This window comes from Rhynchophorus ferrugineus, unplaced genomic scaffold, assembly GCF_030347505.1.
Source record: "Rhynchophorus ferrugineus isolate W39M unplaced genomic scaffold, kcgeb_rfMv2 rfM4, whole genome shotgun sequence".
NCBI classification, from domain to species: Eukaryota; Metazoa; Arthropoda; class Insecta; order Coleoptera; family Curculionidae; genus Rhynchophorus; species Rhynchophorus ferrugineus.
Genome location: NW_027472583.1, coordinates 8,766,851 through 8,790,438, shown reverse-complemented (window position 1 = coordinate 8,790,438; position 23,588 = coordinate 8,766,851). Strand labels below are relative to the sequence as shown.

The 23,588-nt window shown below is 32.7% G+C and overlaps 1 protein-coding gene across 1 annotated transcript in view; it reads left to right on the top strand.

Annotated features, from left to right (window-relative positions):
• side-II (sidestep II transmembrane protein) overlaps positions 1-14,295 on the top strand; it is a 161,054-nt gene extending 146,759 nt beyond the window's left edge. Inside the window, exons 8-13 of the mRNA XM_076403955.1 lie at positions 1,147-1,306; positions 7,342-7,442; positions 7,498-7,996; positions 8,057-8,305; positions 11,990-12,126; positions 13,994-14,295. Coding sequence (XP_076260070.1) covers positions 1,147-1,306; positions 7,342-7,442; positions 7,498-7,996; positions 8,057-8,305; positions 11,990-12,126; positions 13,994-14,164 — 1,317 coding nt within the window. The 3' untranslated portion in view covers positions 14,165-14,295. The remainder of the gene's footprint in view (positions 1-1,146; positions 1,307-7,341; positions 7,443-7,497; positions 7,997-8,056; positions 8,306-11,989; positions 12,127-13,993) is intronic.
• Positions 14,296-23,588: the final 9,293 nt, after the last annotated feature.

The following is a 23,588-nucleotide window of genomic DNA, read 5'->3' as shown; positions in this document are numbered from 1 at the left end:
TGGCAAATGAAAAACAATTTATTTTCTCTCTTCTTTACGTAAATTAATGGACAAAGAGGAGTTGCTTGTTTAAATGAATAATATACAAGTTATATGCAATGGAAGTTGTTAAATCGATACGTTATAGTGAAAAGAATCACGAATTAGATGGAAATGACTGGTTTAGGATAATACTAATTCTGTCATCGGCCCCAACCGATGATTATTCACGCGATATATATCACTATACTATCTATCGCGATATATAATTATATCATTCTTGATTCTTGATATATTTCTTACTTTTTAACTTGTACGTTGCATTTATTATTTCGATAATATTAATGTAATTCTCAACATATTAACGTAGCATATATAACAACACATTACATATCACAAGGTAAAATAAGCTGATACGTATTACATGTTGCATATACTTCAATATAATCAAATTATCATTCCATTATTTCAAACGATTTTTTTTTAATTATCAACTTCTGAGGAGAAAAATTAACGGTCGCTTTCCGTATTACTCAGATCTCCGAGGTTGACCAAACCGATACTCAGAAAATCGCGACTCTTGTATCGATAGATACGCTTTCCTTAAAACTTTTTCAACAGATTTTTTCTTTATTAAAATTGTCGTAGATCCCATTAAAATTTTCTCGTAGAAATCCGCAGTACTGAATGGCAATCTTTGTTTATTTACGCATCACAAAACAAAACAAAAAATATAGTTTATCAGAAAGCTTTAAATTGATTAACAATATAAGATTATAATATCTAAATATCTAATTGAAACCTTATTAATAGTCAGTATTTCAGGAAAACTCTGTTTTTTAAGTATGAAACATCATGTGTAATTAATCTAAAATAATAATAAAAATTCATTCATACCGAGCTTTTTTTTAATTACGGATTATTGGGTCTTTTATCTATCGATTAAGGCAGTATGAAGTCTGCCGGGTCAGCTAGTATTAAATAAAATTTCGAACAAATCTTTAGAAAATATATTGTAATAACACAGCTCAGATTACCTAGCCTTAATATATCCCATAATAAGGTCATATCTCTTAATATGGTTGCTTAAATATAACTGCATTGTTATTTCCCCAGAGTGCAATAGAGTGATGCAAAAAGAATAATGCCACTTTCTTTCTTTCGCAGGATCTCATCTTGCCGCACAACATGTCCAGTCGCATAATCCACAGCAACCAGAGCTTGGTGTTGCAGAAAGTAACCAAGCAGAACGCCGGAATCTACAAGTGTTCCGTGGTGAACTCAGAAGGCGAGACTGTCAGTAACGAGCTACACTTTCGAGTTCAATGTAAGTTTTTCATATTTAATTTTTAATTATATAACTCGATAACTCGTAGTGGGCGTTCTAGAAAAGAACGCAAGTTGGCAGTCAACGTGTTAAAGACTTCATTAATAAATAAATATTGTGTATATATCAGGTTATATCTCAAGCCTTCGACAAGGTGTGGCACACTGGACTACATGTTAAATTGAAAAAGCTTTTGTTGCCTCATACACACTTTCAACTGCTCAACTCATACCTCACAGATAGACATTTAATTGTGAAACAGGATGACGAATACACTGATCTCCATACAATATATTCAGGTTTTCGGCAGGGCAGTGGTCTTCATCCACTGTTATATCTATTGTATACAACTGACATACCGATCTCAAAAAACCTTACTGTTGCAAAATATGCTGGCGATACAATGGTTTTATCATCACACAAGGATCCAGTATCAGCCACAAGAAACCTCCAAGTTCGTCTTAACAAAATCGAATTGTGGTTGAAAACATGACGTATCAAAGCAAACGAGACAAAATCTACCTACGTGATATTCACTCTTTGTAAAAGAACTTCTCCATCACTAAAAATAAATACTTATAAACTCCCGCAGCAGAAAATGTTAAATATCTGGGAATGCATTTTGATCGACGTTTAACATGGAAAATTGCAAGCAGCTTGGGCTTAAACTAAATGTATTGGGCATACATCTAAATTATCCTCAGATAACAAGGTTTTGCTGTATAAGTCAATGCTTAGGCCCTTTTGGACCTATGGTATTGAACTATGGGGTACTACTAGCAAATCTAACATAAATATCCTCCAGAGGTTCCAGAATAAAGTGATGCGAGTGAGAGAGTAATTCGGTTTGAGTGTATCAGACAGCATCCTATCCCTTTTTAACTAGGATAAAAGAAGAAGGAAAAACCATCTCCTAATTTAAAAGGAATTGCAATTGGCAATATATTCAACACCATTTACAACGTGTTTCGGTTATTTTATTATACGGCTTTATATGTTCCATTGCTAGTGGCAATAGGATAAAAAATACCTTTTTTACCATCAGCTTTAATTCACACGACATCGAATTTTACAGCTTTACAATAACTATTTATCTATTCCACGATCTCATTTCATAACGTGAACTTCGACTGAGTCAAGCTTTATCATCCAGAGCGTTCGTTATAAACTGTTTCGAAATTATAACTTATAGAATATCGAAACAGTTCTCAAATATTTTTTCCACGCGTTGAATAAATGTTGAATAAAGGTTGAAATAAAGTTGCTTGTTGACAAACTTAGCATCTTCAAAGCTGTTGCAAAATATGCTGGCGATACAATAGTTTTATCATCACACAAGGATCCAATATCAGCCACAAAAAACCTCCAAGTTCGTCTTAACAAAATCGAATTGTGGTTGAAAACATGACGTATCAAAGCAAATGAGACAAAATCTACCTACGTGATATTCACTCTTTGTAAAAGAACTTCTCCATCACTAAAAATAAATACTTATAAACTCCCGCAGCAGAATATGTTAAATATCTGAGAATGCATTTTAATCGACGTTTAACATGGAAAATCGCAAGCAGCTTGGGCTTAAACTAAATGTATTGGGCATACATCTAAATTATCCTTAGATAACAAGGTCTTGCTGTATGCTTAGGCCCTTTTGGACCTATGGTATTGAACTGTGGGGTACTACTAGCAAATTTAACATAGATATCCTCCAGAGGTTCCAGAATAAAGTGATGCGAGTGAGAGAGTAATTCGATTTGAGTGTATCAGACAGCATCCTATCCCTTTTTAACTAGGATAAAAGGAGAAGAAAAAACCATCTCCTAATTTAAAAGGAATTGCAATTGGCAATATATTCAACACCATTTACAACGTGTTTCGGCTATTTTATTATACGGCTTTATATGTTCCATTGCTAGTGGCAATAGGATAAAAATATCTTTTTTACCATCAGCTTTAATTTACACGACATCGAATTTTACAGCTTTACAATAACTATTTATCTATTCCACGATCTCATTTCATAACGTGAACTTCGACTGAGTAAAGTTTTATCATCCAGAGCGTTCGTTATAAACTGTTTCGAAATTATAACTTATAGAATATCGAAACAGTTCTCAACTATTTTTTCCACACGTTGAATAAATGTTGAATAAAGGTTGAAATAAAGTTGCTTGTTGACAAACTTAGCATCTTCAAAGCTGTTGCAAAATATGCTGGCGATACAATGGTTTTATCATCACACAAGGATCCAATATCAGCCACAAGAAACCTCCAAGTTCGTCTTAACAAAATCGAATTGTGGTTGAAAACATGACGTATCAAAGCAAATGAGACAAAATCTACCTACGTGATATTCACTCTTTGTAGAAGAACTTCTCCATCACTAAAAATAAATACTTATAAACTCCCGCAGCAGAATATGTTAAATATCTGGGAATGCATTTTAATCTACGTTAAACATGGAAAATCACAAGCAGCTTGGGCTTAAACTAAATGTATTGGGCATACATCTAAATTATTCTTAAATAACAAGGTTTTGCTGTATGCTTAGGCCCTTTTGGACCTATGGTATTGAACTGTGGGGTACTACTAGCAAATTTAACATAGATATCCTCCAGAGATTCCAGAATAAAGTGATGCGAGTCTATATTACGTCTCCAACAAACTAATTCAGCGTAATATCGCCTTAGAACCCATAACGAACTTGATAAGAGATTAATAAAAAATATGTCAGGTGCTTATATTATTTCGTCCATCCATATGTAAATAAAACCGAAAAAAAAGAGATTTCGTCTCGTTTTATTCAAATATGTTGATTCGACGCGGCTCATTGACAATACCGTTGGAAATGCATAAAATTCCGCATCTAATAACGTTAAAAAGTTTCGAAACTGTTTAAATCGCGTCGGAAAAATTTATGGAGCGGCGTCCCGGCCCGGCTGCAAGTCGAAAGCGCTCAAAATGGGAAAATTAAATAAACATAGGAAAAGTGGAAAATTTAATTTAAAACGTTTGAAAGATTTAAACAGCGGTTAGCGGTTTTATATTCTTTGTAGGAACGGTTCCGCATATTAAATAACAACATTCAATTATGCTTTCAAACGGAAGCACGGATTACAGATCAGCTCAACCTCCTCGCCGGATATTTTTACGTTTTTTGTTGTTATATGTTTGTTAGTCTGATAGACTTTCACTATAAAAATTCATTAAATGAATTCGATTGATTGAATCGGTAAAACTTATTATTCAAAGTATTGTCCATCGACAGTCGCTAGTTTTCCCACCTTTCCGACAATTTACGGATTCCATCTTGAAAGAACGATGATTTTTTTTAGGCTTTCTACGACTCATTTTTTTCTATCGTCGTAAGATGTGCTCAGACAGATCACGACGATATGTCGGAACAGAAATGCTGATCAAGGTCTGAGGAATAAAACGGTTGGGGTAGCACTTCCCATTTTAACGTTTCTAAGTATGCAATTAATACTTTCATCTAAAAAGAAGTAGAATTACTTTTATATTTGAATGTCCTGTAGATCTCTAAAAATGAATGCAATAATAACCCTAAATGTTTTATCGTACTTTAATAATATGTTAATTGCTATTTTTAAATAACATACTATAATAAATATAGATAGTATAATAGAACTTAAACAAAACCTAAGAACTAAAGATGTACAATAACCACAAATACTAAATAAAAATTAAACATATAAATAAAATGATTCATTTATTATTGAACGGAAATATTTTTTAATCACTATTCAAAAATATAATATACACGTTCAGTTTTTCTCCTGTGATGCATGCTGAACTAATATCATTTTATGAATTTGCCAAAAATCTAATGGGTTTTCTAAACGCCCAATTAGTGGCATTTCCAAATACTGCTTCCTTTGTAAAGTTGTTGTAGTACCTGAAATAATAATTTCTTTCCTTCTACCTACTTTTTACTACTTCTACTTTTTTATCAAAGTGTTTTCAGGTGTAATATATTCTTCGTCGGTACTTGGAGAGTATATTTTGCTTTTTACGTATAGTTCTTCCTTTCTTCGTTGCTGTGTTCCCATGTCAGGTGTTCTTCTTTCGTTCTTTTCTTCTTGTCTTAGTTTATTATGTCACTACGTATGTACATTTTACTTTCAAAATTATTACGATCTGGTGTTTACCATATTATCTGTAATAAAGTTAATATCTACGCTCGCCTCATATATTCTAACCAAATTTTAATTTATATTCTGAATAATTACACGCATATCTATGTGCTGAAATCTTGCACGTCTATTACTAAATTGTTAATTACTAATATATCGAACACTTCACCATTCCACCATTAGTCAATTTCTTCTTCTTTGTATCTGATAGAGTTCATCCAAACCCAAGCAGTTGTTATAGACAAAGCTTATTTCTACAAATTCGAACAGTTCCACATTGTCTATCCCTTTCGACTAGACATAAACTCATTAAATCTCAACATCAAAATTTATTTTAAAAAATAAATTGATTTATGACGTCAGCACGTTGCAATGTTGCCGCATCAACTTTAACTTTTGGTTTACAGAATTTGTCTGTATCTAACTTCTTCAATTATTGTCATTAATAATTTGAATTTTACAAATATTTGGCAGCCAAATCAAATTTTAAATTTTAATTCGGTTTGAGTGTATCAGACAGCATCCTATCCCTTTTTAACTAGGATAAAAGGAGAAGGAATAACCATCTCCTAATTTAAAAGGAATTGCAATTGGCAATATTTCAACGTTATTTACAACGCGTTTCGGATATTTTATTATACGGCTTTATATATTCCATTGCTAGTGGCAATAGGATAAAAAATACCTTTTCTACCATCAGCTTCAATTCAATACGATAACCATTTATCTATTCCACGATATCATTTCATAACGTGAACTTCGACTGAGTAAAGCTTTATCATCCAGAGCGTTCGTTATAAACTGTTTCGAAATTATAACATATAGAATGTCGTAACAGTTCTCAACTATTTTTCCACACGTTGAATAAATGTTGAATAAATGTTGAAATAAAGTTGCTTGTTAACAAACTTAGCATCTTCAAAGCTGAGAAAAAAAGTATTTGCACCTAAGCAATTGATAACAACGCCTAATAACAACATGTTTCAATCGCAATACCTTTGGCAATCATTTAAGAATAATTCACAGGTCTATACCGAAACGCGTAAATAAACCGACGCCCTTAAAGTCAGATATAACTCAAACCATCACTCAGATGGATTTGGCTAGATCTATGCGACATAATTATTGAGCATTGGACCACCCGGATCCGTGTCGCCGTAATAACCCGCTGCATATATCCGAACAATTAAAGAAGAATTTCGTTAAAACCTCACATACAACCACACAGACTGTTTCATTCCATTTAAACATCCACCTGCCCTTATTGAAAAAACCGTCTACAAAAGCACACCAGTCAATTGGATGGGATAATTTATTACAGTGATAAAAATGTTTATGTCCCTAACTGTTATTTTTAAATTAAGTTTCAATATTTCTGCTATTAACAAATTATTATCGAAAAATTGACGCCATAACAATATATACAGATTGTGAAAATATCAAAAACTGATTTTTCGTTGAGTTCTCATCGAACGAAACTTTCAGTTAATTGTTTTCGAACTTGTTTTGGTCCACCATAACACATTTTTCTATCATTAAGATTAAATCATTACATTTGAGACAATTTAGATATGATGGAACAGCATTACCATATGTTTCTAGAAGTATTTCATGGGCTTTGGCAACAGATTTTTTAAAATCAAACAACAAAAGTATTGAATGTCGAAAATGCAATTTTGAGCTTTCGATGATTAGCCTTTATACACTGAGCAACTCAGTAATACCAAATAAATATTATCAAAATAGAATGATTTAATACAGTTCATTGACAGAAGGCCCATTTTTATTTAGAAATGGAGCTAATAGAAAATTGTTTTTTGTAGATTTAACTCTTAAGTTAAAATTACTTACATTAGTCACTTATAACACATTCTTTTCCAGATGCTCCCACATGTAAATACGACAAAGTTATAGTAGTTGGAGCTTCACGAGGTGAAAGCATAGACGTGGTATGCGAAATAGAATCGGACCCCCCGGCAAAGGTACGCTACTTCTCGCATTTCAGACACATTTGTATTAATTACACACTATTTACAGAGCTACAAGTGGAAATTCAACAATTCTGGAGAGACCCTGGAACTAGAGCAGGAACGGTTCTCCAGGACGAGCAACGGCAGTATCAGCGTCCTGAAGTACACCCCTATTACAGAGCTGGATTATGGATCGTTATCATGTTGGGCCTCGAATGTTGTGGGCAACCAAGTCAGTCCGTGTGTCTTCCAAGTAGTGGCAGCAGGGAAACCGTTCCCCGTCAAGAACTGCACGCTCACCAACCAGACCAGTAACTCCATCGAGGTATATTGTCTGGCCGGATTCGACGGAGGTCTTCCTCAACACTTTGTCCTGGAGCTCTACACCGCCAATTCGCCCGTTCCTCGTTACAACATCACCTCCTACGCCGAACCCTACTTCTTCCTGGATAATCTGGAACCGGACGTCACGTTCCGAATAGTGGTATTCGCCATCAACTCCAAAGGAAGAAGCCACGGCCTAGTCCTTGAGGAGGTAACGTTCAGGGACGCGGAAAAACGCACAGGTTGTCAACGAAACCGATTCGAAAGATTAATAATAAACTATTTGAAATTTGCAGCAACAGAAAACGATATGGGAATATCGCCGGTGCTGGGAGTACTGATGGGTGCCACCGTGACCATAGTCGTGGTGATCGTGGCCATCATCGTTCACGTGAGGAAATCGCAGAACGGTCCCGAAGTGATCCTGGAGGAGAAAATGTCGGGAATTCCCAGCCATTGCAACACCATGTCCTCGACGAAACCGCTGTTGCGTAGCGCGTCGCCGAGAGAGCTCGACGAAAAGGATCCCGACGTCATCCCAGCTAAATACGGTAGCGAATCATTTTTTTCGACGCGGCTAAATAAAGCGTCAAACGTGACCGATTTATTTTTAGCCGGTAAAAAAGTGTTCTTATCGATAACGGTCCGCGTCAAAAAAAAGCTTATTATGTTAAAAGTTTCGGTAAACACGCAAGAGATAAAGAGAATATTAGTATACGTATAAAAATAACGCGAAATTAAATTGAATCCGAGCATACGCTGATGAACAAAAATATTGTGTAATTTTTTAAGTTCTATTATAGTCTCGTTAAGTCTTAAAAGTGTTCGTTATTTCGTTTTTATAAATTTATTATTACAAAGTTTAAAAAGCTCTACATAAGGTAGCTATTTTAGGAAACAACATTGAAATGAACGGGATGTAGCATATAGTCTATTCAAAGTTATTTTGTACATACGTCATCTAAATTTGTGACGTCAAAACGTCGCAATGTTCGGGCATCAACTCTGAGTTTTAGTTCAGTTTGACTTTGACATACAACAAAATTCTAATATAAATAAAATAATTGAACGAAGATATCATCAAACACAATTTATTTTAACACTATAGTACATGTAAAAACTACAGTTAATAGTTATAACCTCTTAGCACTACTGCTTTCAAGAATTTTGCACACGTCTGACAACCCTAACGGCCTCATTCATTTACGTGTTACTAATTAGATAGCATTGTTTCTCATTTTAACTAGAATAAAATGAGAAAGAAAATATTGTCTGATTTTAAAACGAATTTACTAATTGCGGCAGGCAATACATTAAATATCTTGATGACGTATGTACAAAATAGCTTTGAATAGACTATACAACCGGTTCGTTATGCGCATACACACTAAATTAACACGCACTGTATAATGTAACACATATCACAATTTAAACCGAAAAGTCATTACCGATTTTTTCAACATAATGTGGCTAGGCTCAAGTAGAGAATGTTATGATTTGATACGTATGTCATTCTGTTCTACTGCTACATGAAGCTTCAAAGCTATAAATGTCATATTTTGCCGTCATTCCAAAATGGTGATTCCGATGTTCAAGACATAGAATGTTTTGGTAAACCGAAGAAGTTTGTAGATACGAAACTACAAGAGTTATTGGATGAAAACCAAACCCAAACTCAAAACCAATTGCCTGAATCATTAAATGTGGCCCATAAAACGATCAGAGGTCGATTGCGAGCAATGGGGAAAATCCAAAAGATGGGCAGATAGGCCCCACATCAATAGAATGACAGGCAAATGGAAAATTGAAAAGTCGTCTGTGAATAGCTGCTTCAAAGGTTTGATCTGAGGTCACTGCTGCATCGAATAGTGAGGTTGATGAAAAATGGATTCATTTTGAAAATCGCAAGCGCAAAAAATCATGGTTATCACCTGGCGAAGGCGGCCGAACGAGTCCAAATCGTTTTGGTCGCATGACATGCTCTGTGTTTGGTGGGACCAGACTGGCGTAGTGTATTACGAACTGTTAAGACATGGTGAAACAGTTAATAATGATCGCTACCGACAATAAATGATGAATTTGAACCATGTATTAATCGAAAAATTTCCAGAATGGGCCCGAAGACACGATAAAATGATTTTACAGCACGATAACGTGGCATCTCAAGCAAAACTTGTCAAGGAAGCATTGAAAGCACTTGGATAGGACATATTATCGCACCCGTCGCACTCTCCAGATCTTGCCCCATTCAAGTATCACCTTTCAAGCACCGCATCGATACCACGCATCAATGGGACACGCGCTCGCAGAGCAGAGCTCGAAGAAGCTAGAAAATGGCTTTATTAATGGTTCTGCTTAAATGACAAACATTTTTTTTGGGATCGCATTCATTCATTGCATGAAAGGTGGACAAGATGTATAGAATCAAATGGCTAATAATTGAAATAAATAATTTTTTTATTTTCTTGAAAATTATGTAGTTTTTTTGAAAGAAAAACTGTAATGTCGTTCGGACATACCTGATATATCCTTGATGTGTGCACGTTTTATATTTAATATTACAAATAATATATCAATATTATATATCAATATATCAATATAATTTATTACTTTAATTATATTACAAGTGGTTATGTTTTTACATAATTGTTATACGCCTATGGTCGTGCAAATTTGACGAAATTCAGAAAAAAATGGTAATCGAAGAAACAAACAAATTGTTCCAAAGAGATAACAAAGTAAGTAACAAGTACAAAATGTATTCAAAAACGTCACTGAAATACAGATATATGGAATTTGATAGGGTAATTTGTAATCAAAGCTGACATATTAACAATATAAAATTTAAATAGTAATCAAACTAATAAAAAAAGGATATCTCAAATTTGTATATATCAACATTAGGGTCGTTGTTCTTAGTGATTATCCAAAAATATGATGTTTACGTTTGATACAAATATTTAGAGATTTAGTACTATTAATATTATACACATTAAGCACACAGAATAAGTGAAAAAACAAATTCAAAGGAAATACATCAATAATATATGAAAATACATAATTGAATATGTCAATGCTGTGGAAATATAACATATTTAATATCAATTTTGTTTGTTCCTTTCATTTTCATTAATATTTTTAATACCTCAGGTAAAAGTTTTATTTGTATTATTTTGAATTATTTAGTAAATAAGAAAGTTATATTAGTACATTCGGATAACATAAAAGGTTTCTATTGATTTGGATAAGTTCGATTTTATTTTAAGTTAAGTTTTTTACTTTCGATTCCATTATTCCTAAAATTTTGATAATTGTAATCGTATTTTAATGAATTGTTTTACAAAGAGCAAAACTAGCATTGGCTAAGTTTACTGCTCCACGATATGTCAACAAGCATATCATCATAAAGTATCATCTTATATTTAAATAGGCCTGCGGTCAAGTATGTAATCATATACCACATCTTATTCAGTTCCCTGTAGCCCCATAGAAGACGATCCATATATAAAGTTGCAACCGAGTTCTACCCTTTTGAAAAACTAGAGGGCAGGCCAAGCATGATATATTTATAGTTGGAAATTTATTAAAAAAAATTATTTCAATACTAATTAATATTCTAATGAAACATTTTCTTAGTCTGACAACTGTCACGTTTAACAAATATTTAAAAAAAATCCCAATAATATAACTTTAAATGCATGAAACATTCATGAAAAATTCTCCATTACTACAACATTTAATATTAAAGTTCATGTTAAAATTGCTCTTTGAAATTCTAGTAATTTTTACAACGACCTGTTAACATAAAATATGATTTTTATATGATATGAAAGTTTCAATTAAGCTAGGTTTTATATATCATTATCAGCAATTAGACATACTCAATGTATTAATACATGCAACAATTCTTGTTTGCAATATTGACGCATATTCACTTAGTTCTTGGTTTTTTTGGTGTTGTATTGCCTGGTTTCCATTTTCCTGAAGGTAAAGACGGAGATTTGTCTGTTTCAAAAGAATTTGTGTAGAAATTCGTGTCATAATTTTCGGTTTTCAAACCTAAATTCTAATTGTCTTTGTAGATTTTAATGTAGACTGAACGACTTCTGTCGATGAAAAAAATTATTAATTCCCACAACCATATTTAGTAATCTTTATTTATCAGTCAAGTATAATATAATCGTAATCGCTTTCTGACGTTAAATTAACAAAATTGTTTTATTGTTCTTATTAAGGTACTGCTGACACCGAAGACCATGCGGCCTCCCACATACCCCTCCACAGTGATCTAGCTTACCACCCCGAGGCCACATCTGCTTCGACTCAATGGGCTGCCACAATCAATCCCATGTCTTTGAAGCAATCCAATGAGGTAAACCATACAATATTGCACTACTGCAATAAACACTCCAAATTTGGAAAAACCGGGACACGCATTCATAACGAATAAACGAAAAGTGGCTAGTTAGTGATAATTTTTTTTAATTATCTATATCCGAAAGTTATTATAATTATTTGCTCACGATTTCAATCGTTGACGTTGATTGACTTTTTTAAAATATTGTTCCTCTTCAAACCTCTCACACCACTTCAAAAAAAAGGACCACACATAAAGTTTAACTGAATCACACCTGTCGTATTAATAATGTATTTAAACTAATATTTTAGTTAATAATTTGTTTTAACTTACTGAAAAACCTGTAACTCCTTAACAACGAATTAGTTTATTACGCGATATTGGGTTAATAAAAAACTGATTTTCTTTATACACACATAAAAAACACAAACGAACTAAAATGCAGAAGAAGAAAATTCTGGGAACCTTTTTTAGTACTTTAATATAAGTATGTATTAACAGTATTACCATTATGGTCCTTAGCTCTAAAGTATCGTTGTAAACCACTGCTAAACATCCTAACCTAACTGTTAAATTCGATGGTTTGGTTCGATGACATTGCTCTACAAAAAATAACAATTTTCCATTAAATATTATTGAGTTATTCAGTATAAATGAATAAGAACACAAATGCACATAAAACTTTCACACTCTATAATATTATTTCCTACAGTTAAAGCATATTAATTATATACTGACCTTCAGTTGTTTCCTCTTTCATCACCCTGTCTTGATCATTGTCATCATTGAATCACAACCCAACATTCATAAAGTTTTATTCAATCACTATCACTTTCAGAATCACCACTTAAGCGAATAATTAAGCTATTTATTTCCAATATATCAAGAACTTGCTCACGATTCCACCATTTATCAATTTCTTCTTCAATGTGTCTGATCGAGCTCATTCAAACTGGAGGTGGTATTGTCGACAATGCTTCTTTCCATAAATACATACACTTGTCATTTGAATATCCTTCTCGACCTGAATTTCTATTGTAATAATTCTTTGCAATACCCCATATCAACTCAACTGGATTAAATATGCAGTGATAGGGGGGAAGACATCATACTCTGTTACCATAACGTTCAGCAATCTGATCTACCATGCATATTTTCTCAGGTTTATTTCTAACAAAGTAAATTACATAAAATGTAATTAAATATTTCATTTATATTTACCGAGTAAAAATTTTAAACAGTTCAATAACTGATGGTTCCTCCAAATTCCTAAAAAACTGATTTTCAAACCACTGCAAAAACAAGTTATTGTTCATTTCTCCATGGTAGTCACTCTTGGACTTAAAGGAAAACACTAATTCTACATCAGGAATAAAATCATTCCTGTTTTCAGCATGAAGAACCATATATCTGCAATGAGTTATTCATAAATGTTATAACTAACAAAACCTAATCAACAGTTATTCCAACGTTTACCTTTTTCCATCAACTTTTGTTGTCTTTACTATATATTTATTATCATCTTGCCATGAGTGACCCAATGTACCATTCTGATATTTGATTAATTGATATAATAATTCTCGCTAGATTTTGTTATGTTTTTAAAAATTGTATTCTTTTAAAAGCAATGTCTGGAAATTCCATTAAACCCCTTCGTGGGCTATCTTTACACCACTTAAATCCTGTATTACATAACAGTGTATGAGGGGATGTTCTACACCCTTCAAATAGCTGCATATCTTTCAGCTTTTATGGATACTTTCCAGAAATACTACTGAAAAATCTATTTTTATACATTTCGTATATTTGATCTTCTTGTTATCGACTTCTGTAACAACTTGTGTTTAACCGCTTTAACGAGTGTTTTTTTGATCTTTTCCAGTATCATCAGTACGCCAATCCCGGCATAATGGTAGGTACATTTCCGCGAGACTCCAGACCTAAGGACCTCTGCCTGACCAACGGCAACTCGAGATCGTCGGACCTGGAACTGAACGGCCTGGCTATCAAGGAGCGCCTAATGGCGAGCCGATTGCCGGAAAGCTGTGTCTAAACGTTCGTGAATTAACCGGAAAACTTTTGTGCCGTCCAAATGAACAGAAAAGAAAACGATAGAGGGAGGGAGAGGGAGAGAGAAAGAGAAGGGGAGACCGAAGAGTGGGAGGAGGGAATATTGTTTCCGGACCGCTGGATGTTGGTCATCATTTGTGCCATAACTCGGAATAGTCGTTCCAACTAAAAGTAGTTCATAGCGACGTCACGGGAATTCCATTAAACTTAAAAGCTGTGTAAAGAACTTATCATTTTGTATATGCTGCGAGATGCGGAATGTACATAGCAGGAAAACATATCAGGAACAGTCGAACGACATATCGGACGTAACCGGATCTTTTTTCTACAAATATTTTGGAAAAAAAATTAAATTCACAAGATTATATGATTTAATATTGTGACATATCCCGCAAATTTATTAAAAATTAGCGTAAAGACTGGATCAATGAATTATTTATAAAACAGTCTTGTATTTCTGAACTAATTTTCATTTTTATGAAGTAATTTAAAAAAAGCAGCCGAATTCTTTGATACTATTAACAAACGTCTTAACAACTGGCGCGTAATAATTAGAACAAAAGTTGTCTCATATTTGTATGTTGCTGTCTAGAGATATTCTCTATTTTTAATTACCATAAAGCATGAATTAAAATTTCAAATAATTTTACAGTTTAAAAATGAAATGTTGATTTTTGCAAAAATTACCGTCAGGAACAAACGACATATCGGACGTAACCGGAACTGTTTTCCTCAAATATTTCAAGTAATTTTAACAAAAGCATTCGAATTGTTTGATAATATTTGTTAATTGCCTAAGATTATTTTCACTGATTTTTGCTGCACATTAACTAAATATTATTTAAAATGTCCCTTAACTTCAGCTTCATTTTGTATATATTTTTGTCTGGAGATATTCGGTTTATTATCATAAAGTATAAATTAGAATCTCAAATCATTTCACAGTTTAAAAAATAAATATTGATTTTTGCAAAAATTACCTTATGATGCATTTCCTCATTGAAGGTATATTCATTCTTATAAGAATACACTGCCTGTCAGATCAACAGTAGTTTGTAGGATTTGCAATCTACGCTTTGCCTCTACGTTTACTGCCTAAATATCATTTGTATAACAGAGATCTGATTCTACCACTACTAGAACTATTTTTACCCTATTATATTGAGTTCTCTGATATAGTTATCTAATTTTCCTTACCATTTTCGTTTTACAAAGACCCCGCAATATGTAATTTATTCTTTGTAATATATTAGTAAAATATTTTGGTATAACATCTGTTTTTAAAGACCTTCTCAATTTAATGCATGTTATTGATTGTGTAGCTAACATTTACGATGGCACATTTTGCATAAAAATCATTTTGCTTTATTATTCTTCCTAAAATAAAAATACTTTACACTTACAATAAAATACACGCACAGAAAGCCAGCTTTTACTTGAATATATTTATTTCCTAAAGAAATTCTTAGATATTTTAAAACGATATAAATTTAATACTTTTTACTATTTGACTATAATGAAAAAAATCTATTTTAATTACTTACCTTACCTTACTATTCTTACTGGGTTTCAATGTTTATTTCAGAGAATATACTACTGTTGTGTACTAATGCAATCAAAAAATCAATGAAAGAAATGGCCAGAACACATAATAATGTAACCAGTACCAATTAAAGATTCTATCCTGAATCATTTGCATCATACATCATTAGTTCTTGTAAAAATAGATGAAGCTTGATATAAAACTAGAAAAAACACATGGCAAGTTACTGTTCCCGACATAATTCAAAATAAAGTACACGGGAATGCATTAAATACTGTTTTGCATCAATATGTTCAGATAAACACTCAATATTATTAACAATTTATCCATAAAGCATTGTCTCAACGAGAAAAACTGACGTCCCAGATGTTCGAAATATCCAAAATATTAAGCTCTTTCACTGAACAGAAACAGAAATTAGTTCAGAATTACAATGATTTATTAAAATATTTCCTTGGTCCAATACATGTAACGTTTAAATACATTCCTATTATTTCTGTATTTCACAGCAAATATATAAAAAACCTGAAGTATTCCATCATATTACGAAATACCATTAGTAATGATCAATTAAGATTTCTAGGTAATCATCATAGATGAAAAAGAGGTTAAAATTAGATGTTGCATGACAAACAACGCTGTACTTATGTTCAAGTATGTTGTAGGCACTTGGACGACATTAAATTTATAACAGACGCAAACTGGATCAATCTAAATGTATTGTTTATTTATTCAATTATATTTAAAACAATTTTTTATATTAAAAATGTTTATATAATCAATCAATGATCATATATCGATACAGAATTTATCTTTATGATGCGTATATATAACAATTGAAAGATTTCGATGTCAGACGAGATGGAAGATCTGATTTTAACCTCCGTCTCGTATTGGTTGTTAAATGTATTTGTCGCTTAAATGGCTTGTACATATCTTTTATATATTCCCATGTACATAGTGTATAAAATGAATATATTTAGGAATTCATGCTAAGAAAAAATAAAGAACCGCGAGTATATATGTGCTTGTATATAGTTATAAGGAATAGATATAATGATAAGAAACAAATAAGTCGTCTCTATCTCTGTGGTTATATCGTTTTCTTTTTTCGTTTATCGATTTTAACGGGTTGTATGGATTTATATGTATGTATATTTACTTACATACAGCAGCTTGGTTTTGATATAGTACTAGAGAAGTTTAATTACGTGTATAATTTTGATACGTATGATTTGGTTCGCTTCAATCTTCTGATTTCCTGCTTGTGGTCTAGTAGCTATATTGCTTCTATCTTACTGTGATTTAGTAACATTATTTCGTATATTATGTTGGGTCGAAATTTCGGGCTCATAAACCCATTTCATTTCTAGGTCATCCTATCGTTCTTTGTTTGTTATAGATTGATATGCATTAATTGAATTTCTAATTGGTTTAAAACTTATGGCAACCTCATATTTGAACTATATGTTAAATCCAAATAGGTTTCTCTAGTTTTAGACCAAGTTGGGAGTCTATTTCGACTAATTAGTAGAGTTCTTTGTTTTTGAGTCTGATATGCTTTGCTTTTTGTATAATGTAATGCGTCCGATTTAATCTATCATCCTACTGTATCTATATATCATCCTATACCTATCGAGATACATGCAAGCATATGGAATGAGTAGTATTATTTATAATTATTGATATAGTATAAAATAAATCAACTTTCAGGTACGATCTTTGATTACTTATTTTTTTTGTAACTTATGGATTATGTTTTTGTGATTGCTTCTGTACTATTATATGTATATATTATATGTTTTACGCGACAAATAAATTAATATATCATTAGCCAATTCAATTTGATACAATGCAGAAGGGTAAACATGTAAACAATGTACAAACAAACAACAAATTAATCAAGTTCACCGTATTTAAGCAAGGGTGTATTATGATTAAGTAATCATCGATTAGGACCCAGTCTTTTCATAGTTGAGTTTCTGTTAAATAATTAAATCACTAGAAGGGGGTGTGGCAGATACGGTTGGAATCTCATGCCCCGGTCTTTGTTGAGATTATATTGGTCTTAATAACTCTCAGAACCCTCTGTATGTTTTCTCGCAAGAATACAGTGTAGCTAAAACCTAGACTTTATTGAATTGAATGTTTTTCTTCTCGGTAATGTTCTTCTTCTTGCTCAATCCAGCTTCTCTTACATGCACTTTCCTATACTCAGACCTCACGCACGAAGCGACACCTGTTACCTTTGCGTGTTCCTTTTGACTTTGTCAATAAGCACCTGAGATATTTTTATACGGTTTTGATTATAACTTTGATGTATTGTGTCCTTTCAAATCAGTTAATTATTCCTTGGAGAAACTTTATCGATCGTATCTTCTTCTGTCTCTCTTTTTCCGGTGGGTGGATTGAACCCTATTACTTATTTAAAGCATATTTTTATGTACCTGGTTCTGAATAAACTGGTTGGAATTTAGAACGGACAACTTTTAGGATAATCAACTTTGATATCACTCAAAAAATATCGTCAAGAAAAAGATTGACATATCTGGTATCAAGACATTACTTTAAATTATCAAAATCAATAATTTGGGAAGAGAAAAGACGTGAGAAAAACAAAATTAAAATTTTAGAGCAAAAGCAGTAGTGCATGTAAAATACTTCAGTCAATTGATGATTTACCAAATGTTGATAAATTAGTTTTTGAGATATGGTGTCCATGAGGTTTACAAAAAAAATGATTCCTAAATAACCTAATTTTCTAGCTTTCTCTCATCTTTTATTGTGATTGGACCAAAAGCGAAATGTTCAAACCCATATAACCCGTGTTGTCACTAATTATTTATTTCGTACCATAAAATGTGCTTTTAAAATAGTTGTGTAGTTGTGGTTTATTTCAAAATATAGTACTGTTTCGTACATAGAACACCCATACAATTCAATATGAAAACAAAACACTATATTATTACCTTTGGTAAAGTTCTAATAGAAACAGTATTATAGCAGAAAAAAAAACATCAATATCATGAATTCATTCCTAATAGTATCTAGTCTCTAAAAAAATGATCACTGTTATCCATCACTGGTCTCGTTATGGAAGCTTCTTGTATATTTGTAAATTTATATAACCATATTGTCAATAAGAAGACGTCATTGTTAAATATCTGTTATATATGTAATATATACGTCAGCCAAATCAATTTAATTTTGAAAATTTCCTGTTATTAACAATAATACTGTTCATATCTACCCTATTAAAATATATATGTATCATCCATGCTAGTTTAATAATAATTGTATAAGGCCGATATCGTTTTGTCCTGTTTTAAATTATGAAACATCCACCCTAAACATAGTTGAATTTATAAAAAAAAATTGTGATATTTTCAGTAGACAGATATCTGTAATCAAATATGATGTTAATAAAATTATAGAAATAAATGTATACAACGTGTAAAGGTATTGTTTATTTATGGTGAAGTTTAGAAACTGTCAGTGTCAGTGTTAAAAAAATTTCCGCTGCTTTTGAAGTTGTTTTTGAACATAATAGTGATACTTTTTTAAATTATTTATTACATTAATGCTAGTCGTTGGCTACTACAATGTGTCGTTACAATAGCGTAAATCCAAATATAATTCAAGGAGGACTTTTCTCTCCTAACTTAGTATATAGTTTAACTAGCGACCCGCCCCGGCTTCGCACGGGTGCAATGCTGATACTAAATTAAATACACTACAGAAAAAATATGAACGTTGTATATAAAAACATAGCGGCCCGCTCCGACTTTGCACGGGCATAAAATATATATGCCTATGTCACTCAATGAAAACATGATTAAAATCGATCCAGTATTTTTGGTTCATTCATTACTGCCCTTGGCCTGCACGCATTAAATTTGGAGTAAAACAATTCCTCTTCCCCTATACTTACTATGAAGATTTCCTGCTATCTTTGGAATATCTAAATTCACACAATTTTTATTATATTACACATTTTTAAACGCAAATTTTAAATTTGTAATATCTCCGAAAATATTTGTTTAATTTACATGCTGTAAGGAACCATATTGATCTATATTAATTGCACACTGTATTTAAGGTACTTAATTCGATAAGGATTAATGCCGTATTGCTTAAAATAGCTTCGTAAATAAGCCATTTTCTCACGTAAAAAGTAAACAATAAAAATGGTTAATGTGGGTTATCCCTAAAAGATAAACATATACCATCGCGGACTTTTTTGTAGACCTTTTTATGGTGTACAATACTGTAGTACATTAATTTGATCTAACTCGTAGGGTTAGGCAGCGTTTTTGCTAATTGCTAAATAAGCCTAAAAAAATAGGTTAATTTACGACATCACGTTAGAAACCTCTAAAATTAGCAATGTTGCCTTAGTATATTATGCATGTATTATACATATAAACCTTCCTCTTGAATCACTCTATCTATTGAAAAAAACCGCATCAAAATCCGTTGCGTAGTTTTAAAGATTTAAGCGCACATAGGGATATAGGGACAGAAAAGGCGACTTTGTTTTATACTATGTAGTGATAATGTTTATGTATTAACACTGTTTTTTCTACTAAATGCACCTCACTATGCTACAAATCCAAACGATTTGGATCTTTTGAGTCGGTGTCCTGTTCTGCTGTTATCCAAAAGTTGCAATACTTCAATATTAGCATAACAAATATTTTCCCTGTATCCTTGCAATTCTTTAGGTTTCGTGAGTGACGCTCTTAAAATATCGAGCGAGAAATCTCGTCTTAAAATTCGAAGTCTCGAATAAGTTTTATAGTATATTGATGCTTTTATTATGTTTCTTAAGACTTTACTTAAAAAAAGCCGATATTTTTAAATATTTAAAAAAATTAAAGATATTTCTTAAACATTGTAAATATATTGTAAATTCGGTAGTTACTTTTAAAGGTTTAGTTATTTTGGTACTTAATTTTAGAATTCTCGAGTTTTTTTAATATTTTTCTCTTGATGTAGGGTCCCAAGATACTTAGCGTTGTTGCCATATAGAATGATAGCATTATTTATTGTTATTGATGTTTGTGTGGTTTCATTATAAGTGAACTGGACATGTAGATATTTACTTTCGTTCATTTTTAATTTCCAGCAAACACAGACAACAAGTCAGCAGTATCATCAAGAAATATACCCATCATAATATTTTCCATTTTTCATTTATGGATATATCACACGTGTAAAGTGGGTAAAGAAATGGCCCCAACATACTTCCTTGTACACCTGATATAGCATTTTCAGTTGTAGAATACGCTTCATGTTGTTTGGTATGAGGATATAAATTTAAATTATGTGATGTTCACCGATAATAATATATGATACTTCAAGCATTCCTAACGAATATATTTCGCGTGCTAAATAGTAATAAAACTAGTAGTAAAATTCTATATATAACTTAAGTATAAGTTGATAAAATAACAAGACCAAAGGAGAAAATGGTACATATAGCTGAAATGGTAATAAATCTAAAAAGAACAATGTTACGACGTTTGTCAAATCCTCATATATTATGTATTATGATTATTGATATCAAGTGGTGAATATCAACATAGAAAACTATTAAACAACCTAACCTAACTGTTAATGTGATAGTTTCGACATTTCTCTATATAAAATATAAGTTTTGATTTAGTATTATTGAGTTATTCAGTATAAACAAAATTGCATTTTCGATATTCACTAGTTTTGTTGTTTGATATAAATAATCTGCCCCAGGAGTCCATCAAACACTATTAAAAACTTACGGTGATGATACTCTGTCATATCCCAAGGGTCGGTTTGGTTTCAATAACTTAAAAGATGATGATTTTGATGTCAAAAGAACAACCGAGAATAGCAAGAAAGTACGACTTTCAGATACCTTAGCATTGATGCGCCAAAAGTAGAGAAAATTTGCCTTTTTATTGAATGCTCTAACCTATTTTAAATGGCGATAAAAAGTGGATAAACTACGAAAAACCAAATTGCAAAATGTCTTGGTTTAATCTAGGAAAGCCATTAACATCGGCATCGAAGCAAACCACTCATGAGCATAAAGTTTTGTTGGTAATATTATGGGATCAATAAGGTTTAGTGGTACAATTAGGAACAGCAAGTAAGGTGTATTTTAATAACTTTATTAAGGTCTTGTAAAACCGAATGAGACTGACTGACTGTGAATAAAGTGAACGACGTATTGTTGTAGAAAAGAAGAGCAATAGCTAGTATCACAAGTTATCTTGTTTGAAAACGCTCAAGTATACGCTTCAATAGTTTTAGGGAATACATTAGTAGAGTGGGAATTTTTGCGGTACCCAACGTATTCACAATTCACATAGTATTACAAAATACTAAAGAAATACGAAAAGGAATCAAAACTGCCAAATCAAAACCGTTCTTGAGAAGAAAACAAAATATCAGCATTCAAAGATGTATTGGAAAAAGTTAGAATTGTTATTAAAAGAGTAGACTTTTAAAAAGACTTTTAAATAATTGCATTATCATTTAAAATAGCGAAAAATAGGTAACTCTAAAATAAAGTTGTTGAGAGAAAACAAGGTTGTAAATTAAATATAAATTATTTTCTCTCTTTGCACATTCCAAGTGTTAGATCCATATAACAAGACGTGTCTGATAAGCAGCTTGTAAATCAAAACTTTAATCATCGGATACAATTTAGTTTTTCTGCAGATGAGAGGGTTAAGCGCTGAGGCGACACCGTAGCCTTTGGAGATTGCTTTATTTATCTATGTTGACCATCGGAGTCAAAACGGTCAAAGATGAGGCCGAGATATGTGGCTTTTTGTCGCCACGGGATTGAGACTTTTTCATCAGCTGATGGCGCGGATGTCTCTCTGATTGTGAAAGAATATCGCCTGAGTTTTTTGGGGGTTGATTTGCAACCTTCATAAATTTAACCATTGGACTGTGGCATTTAATTGAATTTAAAGTTTTCTCTCAGCGGCATCTACAGAACTAGAACTGAAGAAGAAAGCTGTGTCATCCGCGTATTGGGCGGTTTCAACATTATTCTTCATTGGGATGTATGACATGAAGAGGTTGAATAATGCTGGGGCTAATGAGAAACCGTGGGGGACTCCTGCATTGACTGATTTAGGACTGGAGAGTGTATTATCGATATTTACTTGAAAGAACCTATCCGACAAGAACGAACGCAGTAAAATTATCAGGTCTTCGGGTAAACCTGCTTCGAAGCCATCGACTTTGTGTATTAAGCCGTCGTGCCAGACTTTGTCAAACGCTTTTGTTAGGTCTAAAACGAACCGCGCAGAGCTTGTGCTTTTTGAATTTCTGCGGCCAATCTAGTGGTCGAGTGCACATGAATGTTTGGCTCTGAACCCATGTTGTTCATCTGATATGGTTCCACTCAGTGAATGGGTTGAGTGCAAACAGGATCGCTCTTTCAGCAATCTTGGACAGCTCAACGTCCAGCAAGCAGGCTAAGGGGCCTGTAGTCTGAAGGCAAAGTCCTCTCATTGTCAATGCACAGTGTCTTATCGCTAAAGCTCCTCCCTCGGGTTCTTAGAGGTGGCTGGATCAAGAAACCCCTTCCTGTACCACGATTCACTGAGAATATCAGGGTGTGAAACACTGTTCCAGCTACTTCTCACGCTGATAAAACATGTGCGTTTCGGACTCTCAAGGAATTCCCGAAAATTCCACGATTTCGGATCTTCTTAATAGTTATGTTTATAGGCGCCATAAGGAGTCCTGTACCAGTTCTAACTTATCCGAAACACTCGACAACGAGCCGAGGGGATTCCTCTTTGTTGAACACGTATGTTCTCTTAACACGCTACCTTTCTTAGTTGGCAAATTTCACCAGACA